This window comes from Erithacus rubecula (genome assembly GCF_903797595.1).
Source record: "Erithacus rubecula genome assembly, chromosome: 13".
Classification (NCBI taxonomy): Eukaryota; Metazoa; Chordata; class Aves; order Passeriformes; family Muscicapidae; genus Erithacus; species Erithacus rubecula.
Genome location: NC_136665.1, coordinates 6377054 through 6394685, shown reverse-complemented (window position 1 = coordinate 6394685; position 17632 = coordinate 6377054). Strand labels below are relative to the sequence as shown.

At 40.5% G+C, this 17632-nt stretch overlaps 1 protein-coding gene across 2 annotated transcripts in view; it reads left to right on the top strand.

The window, feature by feature from the left end:
- POC1A (POC1 centriolar protein A) overlaps nt 1–17632 on the top strand; it is a 69386-nt gene that overhangs the window by 15496 nt on the left and 36258 nt on the right. For both annotated transcript variants that reach the window (XR_013775749.1, XM_079317310.1), the window contains exons 8-10: nt 2380–2448; nt 3332–3427; nt 16122–16262. Coding sequence is in view for 1 of the 2 variants with exons in the window: in XM_079317310.1 (XP_079173436.1) it covers nt 2380–2448; nt 3332–3427; nt 16122–16262 (306 nt within the window). In the remaining variant the exon portion in view is untranslated. The remainder of the gene's footprint in view (nt 1–2379; nt 2449–3331; nt 3428–16121; nt 16263–17632) is intronic.

The following is a 17632-nucleotide window of genomic DNA, read 5'->3' as shown; positions in this document are numbered from 1 at the left end:
AATTCTCTCTACAACTTCTGTAGAAGAATATGCAACTGCTACTTTTTGGTACTTTTAATGCAAACAGTAAGTTAAAAGAATGGGGGGAAAAAGAAGATTTGAATTCTTCATTCTCCTATCTCATGTCTGTTACCCAGGGCTTCATCAGAAATATGTTGGATTTCTGCTGTGCTTACCTGAGTCTAATAACTGGCAAGTGTAGCTTTTTATTTTTGTTTGGTGTGTTAATATTAAATTGCAAGGGTATTTGGCAAACTCTATTTGTATGTTGCTATAGCAAACCTGTTGTATCTTGGAAGAGTTCTGGAAATGTATGTAGCAGGAATACTTTTCACTTAATTTATGTCAGCCAATCTGTAGAGGATGTTGCGTCTATAGACTTGTTTGTTCCCTTTCTTTCAATTTATAAAAGCACATTCAGTCTTTGATGTAATTTTCTATTTTGGGAAGAATATGTTCCGTTGAACTTTTTTTTTTTTTTCCCTTCAGAATGCCATGACTTTGGAGTCAGTTCACTGCCTGTTTTGATGTGATTTGTGTTGTACTAGATTTTGTCTAAATACACTGAAATATTTAGACTGATAAAAATATTTTTAGGAAACACTGCTTCTTTCCAGTGTTCCTCGCTTGTGCTTGTTCCCGAACACTTAGTCTTAAATTTTTTTCTTCCTTCCTAAATCTGACTGGTTTATTATAGTCCAAGACCAGCTTCTGTATGCTCACCATACAGAAGTATATTCACCAATATTCCCCACAGCAGTTTTCTGCTGTGGGGCTGTTTCTGCCCTTTCTTACTGCTTGTCTTTTACTTTTCCATTTTTTTAAAGCCTCCATTCCTGACATGTGATTAGAGAGCTGAACACTGGAGTAGGTGGGTGGGAATAAAGGCAGAGGCACAGTTTGTCTCAGCTGATTGATGGCAGTGTCTTTGCTCTGAAGTATCTACCCTAGTTATTGCTGTGTCAGGTGAGTGAGCTTAGTCACACCAAGGACAGCATGTGTGCTTTGGAATTGCTGCTGCTGGATCATTCCTGGCAAGTCCTGTTTAGTGAGGGGTTTCTATGGGAAGGCCTCCAAACATTTTGAAATCACTTTGTGTTAAATGATAATATGGAAACACCTTAATGTATTTTAAGGAAGCTAAAATTCTTCACACTGGGGTTGAACACAGCAAGGCTCTGTTTTTGCTGCCATAACCCTGTGCCAGCATGTTTGGAAGCCCACAGGACTGTGGGAGATGGGTTGCAGTGAGGACTGGGTGCTTATCTCATGTGCAATCTTTGGGTATTTGTCTGTCTTCAGGATTTATTGTGTTTAATTCACTTTTGCAAAGAAAGGGTGTGAGGTTTCCATGTGATGTCTATTGGAAAGATGGGGACTCAGAATTTTGTCTCCTTCCAGCTTGAGGCAGGGTGAGAAGAAGATTCTTAATTGCCTTCTTAGATATGTGATCTTACTTGAAAGAGGGTAACTGCTTCTGTCAGGAGGTGTGTGATCATGTGGTGGAGTTTTCTGGTGGTTGTGGCTTTTCTGGTTGAGTTTTTGGTGTTTGTGTTTCCTCCCAACCCTCCCTGTCAGCTCCATAGGCAGCCTCTGGAAGTTCTCATTCTGACCTCTGCCCATGCTGGTGAACAGTCTGCACAGGAATGTGTTCAGCAGCTGACATAAAACTCTGAGATCTGGGCTCTCAGCTGTTTACTCTGAGCAGAACAGTTTGTCTGTTGTGCCTGGGCTTGAACACACATGGCAGTTCCTCAGCTGTTTAACTGCAGAGCTCCTGCCTCAGCCTTCCCCTGTGCTTGCTGGAAGGTGGAAAGCACATGGAAATAGGTGTGAAAGGTGTGCTGTAGCCCTTGGAAGCATTTAAAGTCTCTCACAACTGGCTGTTTTAAGCATGAGGCTTCTTCAAAATGCAAGTTCTATGCAGAAGTGATCCTGGATGCATTAACTCTGGCATCTCTCCTAACAGACTACTAAGAGAAAAGCAGTTTAAGCCAGCCTACTATACAAAAACCTTATAGTTTCAACACTTAATAAGTGGAGTTTTAGAAATGTATAATTCTAAAGTGAAGAGGGAATGTTTGAGGAGAACAAAAGAAAAGAGAAGAAAAAGCCTGATGCTGTAAAAATGGGTTTGTTCTTGTCTCTGCTGTGGATATTGAAAAGTGTGTGGTCAAAAGTGTGGAAAATGGTAAGTGCCAGCAAGCTTAGCATCTTACTTATGGCCCATTTACCTGACAGGTAAGAGCTTTTCAAATTTTGCCTTTAGATTGCTGGTGTCAAATGGTAAGTACCTTGTAAAGGTGCAATGAATGGAATGTTGTAACACTTAAATTTCTTCTATCTTTTTTTAAACCTGTCTTTTAAATCTGTTCACAGGGACCAGCTACCTGTGTAGCATTTTCAAGAGATGGAGACTTATTTGCTTCTGGAGGTTCTGATGAACAGGTACCAAATTAATTTCTGAGTTATAATTCAGATTCACATTTCTTTAGAAGCTGCTGCTTTTTTTTCTCCAGTGTCAGTGGGGAAAGCAAAAGTGTACCCTTTATCTAGTATGTCTGGACCATGCTGAAGTGACTTGCTGTTCTATTAACAATGTCTCTGGAGGTCAAACCAAATTTTTTGGTGGTAATGTAGGACATGTAGCCTTCCAAGAAACCCATACTCAATTGCCAAACTGCAAACTGGCATGTGCTGCAAATATATCCTGGTTTTAGCACAGTGTGAGTTGCCCTGCTGAAGACACAGATTTCAACCCAAAGTAGTGGTGTGAGTAAGGATCATCAGGCTTCAAAGAGCTGTGTTGTATTGCTCTTAATCCCCAGGTTGAACCAGGTGGCAATGCACATCTCTAGCAGCACCTTTTCTAGCTGTGAAGAGACAGATTTGTCTGTTCACTAAGAACATCACTTTTTTTTTCTGTTGCACAATGGAATGGCCTTGTTGGTTAACCATGCAACAGTGAAAGAAAAATGCTTTTATTTCATGCAAAGCAGTGATGCAAATTTGTAAATAAAGAATAAAAATAAAATATTTGTTGTTTTAATGGTGTATTCTTCATGTTGCTTTGAAGTTCTCTTGGTCATCTAGTTTAATGATGTTCTTGACCCGAAGAATGTTGAAAGAGGTCACTTATCCATTAGAACTCAGTTAAACTGTCTGTATTTAGTAGCATATTTACCATCAATGTCCTTAATTTAATCAATGGCAAAGCTCTTCCAGGGAAACCTTTTGTGGATTTGATGATTTTTCTCTGAAGGGTTGAAAAAAAGTGACCTGTAAGCAAACTTAGATGGAAAATTTTAATGGAGTTAACTTTCTTCTGCAGGTGATGGTGTGGAAGACTAACTTTGATGCTGATTATGGTGAAGTAGTGAAGCCCCAGAAATATGGCAGCAGTGTGGATGGGACTCATGGCACTGGGGTAGGTCAGCAACCAGTAATTGTGGAGAGTTCCTTTTCAGTACACTGTTCAGTCTTAGAGTGTGTGACTCAGGTGGTTGAACTGTAGAATCATCTTTCCCTGCTGTTTATTTGAGCTGCAAGACACCTGTTTTTTGACTAACCTTGTGTTGTTTGTTTTTGGTCAACTGTACTTACTTCTTAGGGCAATTATATATAATGATCTTGAAAGAAAGATAAACTTAGTGCATGTATGGATGTGTTTTTTAGTAACAGCCCCTGTTTAGGTATGTGTGGTTCATAATTACATGAATGATAGTTCACAAAAAAAAGCAGATGTAAGCAACAACTGAAGTTGGCTTTGCTAGCTGATATGAATCCTTCAGGCTGGTGTCAGACCTGAAAATAGAATTCACGATATCTTTTCACTGACAGTCAGCAAAGACACAAAAAAATTTCTGTGTGTAGGTGTCACACATGACAAGTAGGTGACATATTGTACTGGAGCTTGTTTCCTAAATACCTGGAGACATTAGTTCATATCTGTTCCCTGAACCATGTGTTGAGACCTGTGAGTTCTGACTGTACCTGAGGATAAATCCAGCAACTGAGTAATTCAGTGAGGCACTGATCTAAGTGGAACTGAGATCAGTGCATCAGATGTTGGCTCTTACAAAAGTGACCCTTTAAAGCTGCTGCCCGTACAAGCTTGTCATTTTTGCTCATGGTGATGATTCACTTAAATGTCTTTATTTTGTCTTGTCAATCTCTGGATATTTTTGATACATTTGGGTATACTTATAGGATTCTGCTGTATGTTATTACCATGGCTGGTTTTTGGTTGATCTTGTTCAGCATGAGCTGTAAGCTGAAAGGTTTTCTGTGGACCAGGGGTCTGTGCATGAGTGGCATTGCCCCAGCTGAAGGGCAGACTTCTAGCCAAATATCTCTTGCTCTGTGGCAGTGTCTTTGGCCATATCAATTTAGATCTTTACTGAGGCCCTAAAGTTATCTCTCAAACACAGTGGTGTTTTTATTTAATATGGCTTCAGTCCATTGCTGAAGGTATTGGAATAGCCATGATATTTTGGGATGGACAAGATTTGACTTTGCAGCTCTAAGCCTGATGCCTTACTCTGTGGAGTGCTGTGAAAAGAAAGCAAACAAAACCTGAGGTTGATTAGTGTAGGGTTAGTGGGAGAGCATGGGAGGAACCAGTCACATAAGGAAGGAGGTGAAAGGGTTTATTGATCCTTGGCTGGTTTTGGCTAAATCTGACTTCTTCTTTTTCCTCCCCTTCTGTGTTCTAACTCTAAAGTTATGCAGGCTATGAAACTATCAGTCCAGTGACCTCTCTGTTTATTAGACTATTGAACTAGTCTAGCTTTGAACTCTAGCTTCTTTAATTTGAAATATAGTGTAGTGTATTACTGGGCTGAAATACAGCATAGACACATCCTTTCTGGGAGAAAAATAACACTTTTGGTTTGTAACATGCCAATGGATGGCTTCAAAAATGTAGACAAGGTATCAGCTAATAGGAGATGATGGCAAATTTACCCTCTCTTGTGTTGTTGTTATTGCCAGAGCATATTGTCCATTAGTAATTTAAAGAAAGGAAGAAAATGCTTGAGCACTTATGAAACTTAGTTTTTCATTATAAAACCTCTTAACATGTCTGTTGAAGAGAGCTGCTAAACAAATCCCTTGAACAATGACTAACCACCCTGAACATCTGTCCCTCCAACACAAGTATTCTCCTGTGGAAGAGTATTTACCTGGCCAAATATCCAGTAGATGCTGCTGGGACCAACTGTCTGTGCCCCTGACAGGCAAATCTGTGTCATGTGCTGGTGGCTGACAAGGGTTTGCTCTAGTGATGCTCTGAGCCTATAGGAAACAGGGCACTTGGTATTGAGGTGTAATGTGTTGGTTTGGACCTGGGGCTGTGTATTTGCAGAGATGGAAGTGAATCCATGCTCAGTCATGCAACAGAAACATACTTTGGTTTGGGGTCCTAACTGACTTCAAAGGAGTTTTCTTGAACTGCCACCCAAGCACCAGCTTTGGCTTGGGCATGCAGCATGGGAGCTGCAAAATATAGCTAGTACTGTGTCCTTGGATTAAGGTGGGTAAAATTGCTAAAGCTAGGAGGGGAAGAGTAAATAATGTCCTCTGAGAACTTGTTTTGAATACCCTAGGTTAAGATTAAATTTAGAATTGATCTGAAATGTTTTTTGCTGTTAAAAGGAAACTGATATCTCTGAAAAAGGCCTCATTTGCTATTTTGAGTATAACCTGAGCGTGAAGATCTTGGCTCCCTGGTAACTTACACACTCATGTCAGTCTCCTCTAAGAGAATAATGTCATGCCTTGTGTCTTTTAGAAATACACTATGCTGGGCTCTTTAAGAGTACCAACACTCCTACAACTCACTGCAAGACTTACATTTCACTGTATTTTAATTTCTTTCTTGTTTTGAGCCAAATGCTTGCTTTTTAAATAGTGAATTGCTTAATTTGTTGGGTTTTGGGTAGGTGAGGTAGTTATCTTCTGTCAAATTCAGACTTGAAGCTGCCACCTGCAGATCTTGATTTCATGCCAAGGTCACCTTTTCCTTCAATGAAAACCTACACTTTTTTTCTCTACTGCTGTGTTAGTGTGCCAAGATTCTGCCTATTGAATAATCCTGAAATTTTGCAGACATTTCAGGATCTAATTACATTTAAAATAGGCATATGGGTTATTATTTAGTTTTGGTACCCCAAAAATACATGAACACTATTCTTGAGACATCTTGAATCTGTTTTCACCCTTATGTCCATAAAAATATTTTTCCAAGGAGAGCTTATACTGCTATGTGGCTGTATAATTTTTTGCTAAGCATAGTGAAAACACAGATATTAATGAAAACAGTGGCTGTATAAAACCACTCAGTGTAGTATCTGGTTTCTCATGAGGAGAGGCTAATATGCAGGAAAGAATAACTGAATACAGACATCAAAACTAGTTTGTCATCAAGTTGAATAGGAAGAAAAAACAATCCTAAATAAGCTGTGGGATAAGAGTCATGAAATGTTGTCAAGGTTAGTGAACTTGAAAACAAACTTGTTCCAAACCAATTTTCACTTCCCTAGGCAGAGGGAGACTGGAGCCTTCAGAACTTTCTGGTTTCTCAGGCAGTTTAAGTTCAGTATGAATCAGGGTATTGGACATGTTTGTAACAATGGATGTAAGCTCTGCCCACCTGCTTGTGTTTTCTGTAAATACAGGAGGCTTGGATGATGCAGATTGCTTTGAAAGTAGAACTGATGTGTGCAGGGATTAATGCAAATGAAAGAGAAGGAGACCATGGGCAGAACTGCAGTCATGGCTGGTGTGAAAGCGTGATACACCACTAAAGCTGTCAGAAGATGTGAGACTCTAAGTGTTAGATCAGAAGTAGTACCTCTGCAATAAATGCTTACTCTTAAATTACAGGCTTACAATTGTTGCTCTAAGTGTTGCATAATCACCTTGAAACCCAGAGTTCATGGCAGGCACTCCTGATGTGTGCAGTGGGAAGCTGATGGGAAGAAAGCAAGTGCTGCAGTCCTGTGCCTTGATCCTGTGAGTGTGCTTGCTTTGATCTAGAATCTAAAGGATAAACTCATGCTTTATGCTGCAATACTGAGTGGTGAGGACATAAAGGAAATTCAGAATGAGAGGACTGGATTTTGTAGGTGATTTCAAAAATACAGGCCCTTAATCTTGTCTGGGGTAGTAACTGTAAGCAGTTGGGTCTGTCTGGGTGAAGAGTTGTGTAGGATCGGGTCAGAGAACTTGTTCACTGTTCTGATAAGTTATGAAAACATTCAACATATGGCTTATTTTTTTCCTGAGAAGACAGATAATGTGTTTTTGTGTTTTATTTTGGGAGTTTGGTGGATTTGGTTTTTTTGTTTTTTTGTTTTTTTACAAGTACAAGGAAAGCTTTGCATGTGTGTTTGCAGCTGCCATGAGTGTGCAAGAACACTTTTTTCATTGTAGGATAGATTTGCTGCTGTTGTTGTTAATTCCAGGAAGGCTGTGTGTGGTTCAAGTGTCACAGCAAATGCTGAATGGGTGATGTCACATGGACAGTTAGAAAGTGCTTGGGTGTTTATCTAAGCTTGTTTGTCTCAACACTGAACATAGTGAATAAAAGCATTGTAGTATAAGCTAAGTGGGTAGACAATTCTTCTATTAAATATTACAGAAAATAGGAAATATGTATTGATATAGACATTTTTTTGCTCATGTTGTAACTCTGCAAAATGTTACTTTTCAAAGGAGAAATCTTATGAGGAGACTTTAGCCTCAGCCTCTGTATATAACTTTATAATTAAAACTTGCTCATCTTGAGGTACCTTGGACAGAAAGAGGTAATTCCTTGGTGGGGCAATTAGGGAGACATGGATAGAAGTGAGAACTGTCCTCTGACATTCTCTTCCCAAAAAGTGTTTCCGCTCTTCTGAAATTCAGGAGCACAAATGTCTGAAATATCCTTAGCTCTTATGAAGTTAAATGGCACTCAATTGTGGAGATACCAAATTTCTAGGCATAGCTGACATTCACAAAGGGAAGCTTGGTAAGGGCAGCACTTTAGCAGAAAGGACTTTGAAACAAATAGCCTGTGACTCTTCAAATGTGTCTTTCTGCTAAGACAGACATTTAGGCTCTTTTGGTGCTCCTGGGTTTAGAGCTTTCTCCAAGCCTTGGACTGTGCTTATTTCTTTAATGGTAAATCATCAAAAGTGGTTCTGTTAAGATTCTGGAAAACATGATCTGATCATAAAGTTGTCTAAGTCCATAACTGAATGTCCAGAGCTGACTCCACTTCTCTCTCTGCTGCTTGGGTTTGTTTGGTGACTGTGGGTGCCTCCAGTGCTCAGCCCATGGTCTCGTGCTGACTGTAGCAGTTCATCCTGTCAGCCTGTCCTTGTGTAAACAAATTCCTTCTCAATTACTCATAGGCCAGATGTGCCTCTTTTCTTGACCTTTTGGCTTCCAAATTGGTTACTGTATCTAATTTTGGCATTTGTTAATACTTATGAATACTGTTGTACCTTTTTTTTTTTTTACTTGCTGTGAAATTCCTTCCTGGGAATCATTGCATAGAGCTGCAGGCCTTTGTGATGGCATATGAATATGGGTTTTTGTTTGCACCTTTTCCACCCCCTTCTGTTTATGTAATTTTAAGCATTGTAAGGGAGGGATCCTGTATTCAAGAGCAGGGATCCAACCTTCAGCCTATGGCAAAGATGTGGTCTGCAAAATTACTATTTTTATCACCTTACTTTTGTGGGGATTCCCACTCCAGGAAGCTTTAGTCTACTGAACAACTGCCTTCTCCTGGAGAAGGTAGGTAGATTGTTTACTTACAATAACATCAGTGTGATGAGTAGTCAAGGTGTTTGCACTGTTCTTTATCCTACTTGGCTATCCAAGCAGAAATTTTGTAGGGCTGAGCAGGAGCCTTGCTGAGATTGATCCAGGAGCTCTTCCCTACATCCTTCCCAAGCAGGGTGGTTGCAGATGGTTAACCATAGCTGCTTCTCCTTTTACTAAAGGAAACCCAAACTAAGCCTGTTTGGAGATGTGATCTTGCAATCATTTTGTGAGGGAACAGATCTTAAACAGGAACAGAGAAAAAGAGACTGAGAGCAGCCCTGAAGAGAAAACCTTGAGTATATTGGTTGACAAGAAGCTTGCTTGACCCAGCAATGTGCACTTGCAGCCCAGAAAGCCAAAAGTGTCTTTGGCTGCATCCAGAGCCCCATGGGCAGCAGGCTGAGGGAGCTAATCCTGCCCCTCTGCTGTGCTCAGGTGACAGCCCACCTGCAGTGCTGCCTTCAGCATGACAAAAGTGTGTACCTGTTGGGGTGTGTCCAGAGGAGGCCATCAGGAGGATCAGGGGGCTGGAGGACTCTGCTGTGGAGACAGGCTGAGAGAGTTGGGATTGTTCAGCCTGGAGAAGACTCCAGAGAGACCTTAGAGCCCCTTCTGGTACCTCAGGGGACTACCAGAAGAGCTGAGAGGGTCTTTGGACAAGGGCATGGAGTGACAGGGTGAGTGTCTCGGTGAAGAACGTGGGAGAGAGGAAAAGGCAGCGCCCTCAGCTTGGCTTTCCAAGGGGCCTGAATGGCTGCAGCAACATGCAACAGCTTTGCCTGCTAGTGGATGGAGCCACTGTGCTGCTGTAACTGTTTTCTCTTGTGCTCTGGTTTGACAAGATTTCTTCCAGAATTAAGAGGATCAGCTTTTAATTTCTGTCATCTTACAGTGAATAGATTTGTTCTTAGGCTCTGAAACAATAAGGCAAGTCCTGACAAGTCATTATTGGTCAGAATAAAAATTGCCTTTTAAGTTCAGCATCTCGGGCTAATTAATGTAAATTCTCCCACTTAGGTTGCTGCTGTATGTGGCTTGTTTTAATGTTTGAGTCATAATTCAAAGAAGTGAGATTGAGGCAAGATTTTAAAGTTTTTTTTTTTCAAGTTGCAGTTCTGTGCCAGCTTGGAGATGGATGAAGTTAACTTAAGCTTTAAAAGTTTCAAAGATCTCAAACTTTTCTATTAAAATTTAAACTTAAAGCAAATGTAAGAGCAAGTGCATGTATTGTAGTGTGTCTGTGTCTGCATTTACTTATACATGGCATGCATTTTTATACATGTATTTGAGTAACAAAATAGGTATGCACATGATTTGTATGTTACACAGTGTATATCTAATTCAGTAGAAGAAGGCAAATTATTCTTTTGAGCTGGAAGCTGTTGTTCCCACTTCAGGAGATCACTGTGTGTCTTGTCTTGGAGGCTGATGCTTTTGGTGTAAAAGAACCTGTAGTTGGACAACCCAAGGCTGAGAATTTTTTCAATGTTTGGCTGCCTTTTCTTGGGAGTTTTTCTCCAAAAATCAGGATCAGAAAGGAGTAGTTCAATTCTTGGTGACTTCTTTTAAGTGGTTTTCATTTTTATATTTTTATTCCTATTGTGGCTTATTTCCACACAAAACTGTTCCTTTGAAATTTTTGTTGTTGTTACTCTCCAGGAGCTGTGTTAAACAGTTGAGCATCACCTATGCAACAAAGCTTAATTATTGCATACTGAATTCTGGAAGACTTCTTCCTATTTCCTGAGGAAACTCTAGGACTGATGGGAGGGGAAAATTAGTTAAGGGAAATAAAATGCCTAAGCAAAGCAGGAAATATAAATCTCAGATGTTGAAGTCCACCTTAGCTTTTCCTTCTCAAGAAATACAGACTTACTTTTTTTTTTTTTTTTTTTAACAATTGGTGGTCACTTAGTTTTATCTATCACTGAGCTTTCAATGTCTGGCATTACTATTTCTCATTTCACTCTTCACATGAATACCATTTATGCTTTTGGAAATGCAGTGTGTGCCAAACTCCCATTTGTCTTCAATGTTACCTTGAAGCTGCTGGTACTACTGTCTGTCCTGATTTAAAAGTGACACTGACAGACTATGGGGTAAGTAGACTGGACCAATAGATAGAGAGCAAGGTCACTGAAATGTGGGAAGGGAACAGCTCTTCCCTTCTGCTGAGGACCTGCTCTTGGCTGGAGATTGCCACATGGGGTCCCTTGCAGAGATAGGATGCTGCTATTTCTGCCAGCAAATCCAAATTTCAATCCAAGTACAGCCTTCTCTGTATGGACAGGCTGTTTTGTGCATTTTTGAGAACCTTAGCAGAGCTCTTGCTCTGTTTCTGTCCTTCCGGGATTTTGCTCAGCAGAGTTGGATGCTCTGATGCTGTTTCATTTAAAATACACCAGCCTGCTTCATCCACCTCCTGCTGCCAGTGCTTCACTTAGGGCTTGGCACAAGAGTGCCTTGGGATTTAAATGGGTTTCAGATGTCCCTTTTAACTCTTATTCTCCTCAGTTTATCAAGAGCTTAGTATTTATTAACCTGTGGTGAAACACGGCTGTTACAGTAGAGGTGCCAAATTTTAGTGTTGTTTTTTTTTTTTTTAGTAACACCAATAGGGAGTAGGGTTCTGTGTAAATAATTGCATCAAATCCAATGTACCATTTGTCTGAAGCAAAAATAAAAGGTAAGTAATGTTCTTTTTAGCTCCTTTCTCTTTTCTGTATATCCCTCCCAAATTCTCTGTGTTATTGCAACTTGAATTCTGACATGAGAGTTGAGCATGGATAAATGGTCATATAAATGGTTTCACAAAGCTAATTTAACTTGTGTCCTAAATTGAGTTGTTACCCTATGCTGGTCTGGACAGTAGATGTGGAGTAATGCAAATCTTGAAGAAGAAATTTCAGTGCTGCCTTGAAGAGGGAATGCCTTTCCAGGCAGAGACGTGTCTGTGCTCAGTCAATGATCCTTTGTGTGCAGTAGGGAGAACTGAGGTTACTTCTCTTTTTCATGAGCCCTTCTATCTAGCATGGTGTACTCCATCTGACCTTCCTGTGGAGCTTACCTTGGAGCTGATGTGCTTCCACTGGATGTCACTGTTGCTCTTTGGGAACACATTTAAAGTGTTTTACCTGTGGTGAAAATGACTCCTCAAAATAGACTTTTAAAGATATTTCTCTTTTCTTTGGATTAGTAGAATTGGGGTCTAGATGAACTGCATACACCACCTTTGAGGGTTTTCTACTGCTCTGTTTTGAAGGGAGTTTTTTCAGCTAAGATAATGAATTTGATTGCAGTAAGAAATTTTAATATGTTGAAGGTCTGTGTTGAATTGAACACATTGGATGTATGTATTACTTAAGGTGTGTACTGTCTTTCTAGATGCTTGAAAATTAATTCTTGGCAACATCATACTGTCTTAAAAAAACCCCATTCAAACACAAACTCTCAGAAGAGAAAATACAGTGCATTAATTAATTCAAAGAGTGTTAAAAGTAGAGCTGAACCTACCCCTTTCACATCACTCAATTCTTCCCAGCCAGTGGAGAGAGGTGAGGAAAAGAAAAAAGAATATTTCCTCTGGACTGAATTATAAGAATCCTAAGTTTTATTAGTAGGTGTAAAGCTGAGGTAGGTGGTTATTGTATCAGTAGGTTTCCTAAGGATCACCATTTAAGAAGCAAATGGCATTTTTTAGTTGTCTCGTGAAGTTTGCTACAAATGCACGTGTGGTTTTTTTTTTAGTTCATACCTGCCCCCCACCCCCTGATCAGCACTGTAATTGCTGGTCAGGATGCTGTTTAGCCAGAACACTTTTCATGAGAGGCTCAGTAAGAGACCTCTGGAATGAAGGCTGATTAATTTTCCCCTTCCCCCAAGTAGTTGCCTTGTGCTGTCTTTAAGTGGTTGCTATAAATAAATCACTTCTGTTTTCCCTTTGTCACTGAGAGCTGTATTGTATTCTGAAACTGTTCATCTCTTCTTCCTTTAATGTTCAGCTGCTCCTTGCTCTACTCCCAGTGTTTAATACACAGATGTTGTAATAAGATATTTAATGGCAAAGACATTTGTTTGTTTGTGCTGAATAAATTGCACACTTGAACTCTGAAATGAATTAAACCTCGGTGGCAGTGCCATTGTTTCTGGTGCCTGTCCCAGGACTCAGCTGGCACTTTACCCACAGGTGAGTCAGAAGAGAGCACGGGTGTCTCTGCCTGTAATTGTGATAGTCATTGGTACTGAGACTGACACAATTTTGTATTTTTAAAATGTTTTTCTAAATCTGTTAGAATGCATATTCCTGGTGTCTGGCTCAGATTGTCAGTAGAAGGGTACCTGGAGTCTCTCTAAGGCTGTAGATTTCTAAGGGATTTCTTTTTCATTCTTGGGAACAGCAGCTGATTTAGTCTGCTTTTACAAAATTTGAAAATGTTTCAGTGTAGAGGCAATTTGGCTTTTCATCAGCTGGGTGCACACTTCTAGAACCAAGTAGTCAAAGGCCTTGGTCAGTTGGAAGCCTCCTTTTTGGAAGTCACTGCTGTGACCCACTGTCACAGTGCTTATTTGCTGACTGGCTGTGTCCCTGGTTTAGAAAGAGGCACTGACTCAGACCCTCACTGCTGAAGGCTGTAGCTATGGGATATCTTGGTGATGGGCAATAAGGAGCCTTTCAAGCAGCTGTGGTCATATTGTCATGTTTCTGTTTTTAAATATAGATATACTTCTGTTCTGGGGCTGTTGCCTTCAGGAGCCCCCGTGGCCTTACTGGAGGTGCCTTTTTGTGGGGGTGGTAGCCTGTGAGGTGAGCAGCAGAACATGGCATCTGACAGCTCTGGCTTCAACTTGACATGATGAGGGACCACCTCACCCCTAAAGCAGCAGTGTGGGAACATCTCTGCAGTATTGCCTTTGCCAGATTCTTAAACTTTGTGAACTGTAACGAAGAGAATATAGACTCAGAGTTCAACCCTGAAGCTTTTTATGAAAAGCTGTCTGACATATGCTATAAAGATAGATTGAGAAAATCTGTTGGTACAGTCATTTTTCTGCTCTGTGAGTCAGCTTGTTCTAATGGGTTTTGAAGAGGATAGCTCATCATCATTTGGGGTTTTTAAGTGCAGGTTGTATGCAGTGTTAGCTCACTAAAATTTCTTCTGTGCCATGATTGACTGGCCTGAAGTTACATCATCAGCATAAGCTAGTCAGCCTTAAAATAGAAAGAATTTTTTTTAATGCTAGTTACCCATTGAAAAGCAGTGGTTTGTGGTTTTTGTTTGTTTTCACTTTTAAATTTAAGCAGCAAATAGCAGGTTTTTAAGACAGGATTGATCTCATCTCTGCAAGAACATATTTTAGTTGATTAAATCAATGCATTGGTGAGCAGAGGGTGGCTCTTGGGCTTCCTGCAGCACAGGAGTAGCTGGAGTGTGGCTCCCATGCTGAGGCAGTGCTGTGTGACCTGGAGTGTGGGTGGTGTTGGCCAGGGGCCTGTAGATAATCCAAATTATTCAAGCAGGTGGGAGGAAGGAAATTAGCAGAGGCTGCTGTGGCTGGTACCACCTGATACCTGGCTGCATCCTGGGCCTGTGGTGAAGCACAGTGATCCCTGGGATGCAGCTGTCATTTAAACCTTCCCCTTCTTTCCTGCTCCTTATGCAAAACTGGCCATGTGAGGCTTGGCTGTAGGAGAGTAATTTGGGCAGGGTCTGGAGGAATGGTCAGCTCCTACTAGCAGCTGGTGGCCAGCAGCAAAGCATTCTCCTGTCAAAGCTGCCACTGCTGCAGCCTCTTCTTTTTTTCTTGCTCACCCTCTCCAGTCTCCACCTTCCCTAGATGCTCACATTTCTGTTCCTTGTACTATTTATTGCATATTTTGCCTGTGTGTTGAGCTGGAGTTCAGCCCTGGGAGCCTTTTTGTGGCCTCAATCAGTAGCTCCCAGTAGCACAAGGGTTTTGATGTATATTTTTTAAATATATCAAATTTTTTGTATGCATGTATATATATCATCAAGATGTACTGAACAGTTTGGTGGTTAAAGTTATGAGATCGTCTTGTTGCAGTTTATTTGCACATCTGCAGACACCTGGCATCAAATCCAGAGCAGAATGGGTAAATCAGTAGTATTGTGCTGGTCAGAAATGCATTCCTGCTGTTGCACAGGAAAGAAGAGACAGGCAAATCTTCATTTCTATTTAGAAAAAGTACATGTGGAAAAACTTTCGGGGACTGCTTTTCAATCTGTCAGAATTCCTTGCTGCTTTGTTGATTTGTAAACTTTGTGTGAGTATTAAGTGCATGGGATGGAGCTGCACCAGGCATTGGGCCATGGAGAAGTGCCTTTTGAGAGCTCTGATCTTGGCTTTCAATTCAAATTTTGTCCATTAGTGTAAATTGAGAAACTGAAGTCTGCAGTTGCTTAACCAGTTGGCTACCTCCTCTAGCTAAACTTCTCTGAACTGCTTCTACTGGCAATAGTGCAGGTAAACAATGCAAATAGTGTTTGTTCTACAAGAAAGATACCATTTTGAAAGAAAAGGGAAGAAGAATAGGTTCTTGAATAGAGATCTATTTGTGATTTTCAAACTTAATTTATTCTGAATGAAGTATTCAAGCTTGCATAACTAAAACAGTTGAAACTTCAAAGTAAACTTGTTCTTAATCTCGTTGAGGAGGAAAACCAGTTCAAGATATAAACGAAATTAAAATTACTAAATCAAAACAGTTCCAATGCATATTGGGTCATCTTCCTTCTGCTGAACTTAACTATGGTACAATGTTTTTGCCTTCTTTTAACTACCAAGCATGGAGAGAGACTTTAACTTTACAGCTGGAGTGAAATAATCAGACTCCTCTAGGGTAGCTTACTTAATCCCTGCCATTGGGATGTAGTGTCTCCCTAAGCAGCTCCAGTGGGTCTTAAGTTACCTGTGGTCTTTGCTTGTGTGCCACAAGAGCACACCAAAGTTCTTTGTATGTACAAAACTTGAACCTGGCAGAATTGCTTCAAGATTTTTATCTAAGGTTTGCCTTTCCTGGTGGTGGTTTGAAAACAAACAAAAGCACATGCAAAAAACCCCAGAAAACAACAAAACCACTCTTCACCTGGAGCAGGCAGACAAGTCAGCAGAAGCTTTTCCTTTTCCAGCTGTGGCAAGAACAATTCCTTTCCTCCTTTGCCTGTTTTTAATAGCATAGACTGTCCCAGCATAAACTGTCCTTTACTGTTTGCCCTCCATGGAACAGAAATCCCTGTGCAGTTGTTTGCATTGCAATAGCAGATTATGTCTGTTTATTTTTCCAGCATTCAGAAATGGATTGTGCCATTCATCATAAGAAAACAAAAACTCGGGATTCTAGTAGGACCCAGGAGCAGCAAGAGCAGGAGATCACTCTTGCAAATACCCTGGAGCATATTATAGGGCAGCTGGATGTTCTGACTCAGGTATGGTTTGCTTTTTAATTTGTTATTGACAAAGGTACCTGTGACTGGAAGAATTTTGAATGTTTTGCAACAGTTGAATATAATAATAATAAGGCTAGTTCAAAACCTCTGCTTTTTAGTAGTATTTTGATAAGTCTTTCATCATCTGCTTCTCAGCTTATCTCTACCAGATCCCTTACACTGACTTCCACCTTAGGCCCTGCTCTTCCCCAGTTTCTTTATGCTGCAGCATAGTAGATGTTGCTGGAGCCAGCTCTGATAGACTGTTCTGTTAGCCAGGGTTTATCTAAGGTGATGCCTAAAGGAGTGGTTGGCAGAACAACTCTGTTTTTGGTGAATAATCTCAATCTCTCTTCCCTCCTCCGTTATACTGCAGCCTATAGGTGAACTCTATTCAGATCCTGCTCCTTTCCCCCACCCAGCATTCACCTACACAGTCCAATTTCTGCAGAATCCTCCTCCCATCAACAAGTCTGGGCCCTTCTGTGCCTCGTTGCTGGAACATGCTTTTCACCCACAGCCACAAACAACTAATCCCCTGCTAAAGCATTAACGAACAGTTCTTTCTTGGAGTCACTAAGGAATGTTTGAACAGAGCCAGCCATGAATGGTGATCATCACACAATGTGTTTACTTAATAAGAATTTGGGGATAGAAGTGGTTTTTGATTGACTAAATAACTGGTCCTTGCTCATTGTGGAGAAATACTGTTTGTGATTGTCTGGACCTAAATTTCATTGTGTTTTTTTGAGGTATGTGAGAAGCAGGGAAAAAGCATGGAATGGTAAACATTGGAGATCTCCTGTAGCAGAGACCATGGTGGTAGGATGGAAAAATCTGCTGGAAGGGTTTTTCTGTGGGTTTAAATACTGTTTCTGAGGAAGAACAAGTAGGTCTTCAATGCTTGGTGTTGAACATACTGATTAGTAGCCTGAGTTAGCTCTCTGCTCTTGAGAGAGTTAACTTGTCAAAGTACTTGTCAAAGAGTGTAAGATGATGGGTTGGAGGGCCTATCAGGAGATTGAAGGCTGATTTAGGGATTAAAAAACATGCCACGACTACAGGCAGTCTAAAATAGCGTAGGATGAAACCCAAAAGGTATTTAAGTTCACTTGGCAGAAATGCAAAAAAGCACTTTTGCTGTGGTCCTTAAAACAATGAATATTGGAGGAGGGGAGGGAAATCTTGTGTGACACTGGGCCCTCATACTTGAGTAAAAAGCAACCCAGTGTATACACAAAATATTTTAATACTGTTTTTATATCTCTCTAGTAAGCTAGGAATGTGATTGTTATCTTTCATTACATGAATCACATTCACATTTCTGATGGTGGATGTGTAATGGCTCCTTTTCAACTTCATAGGTATTT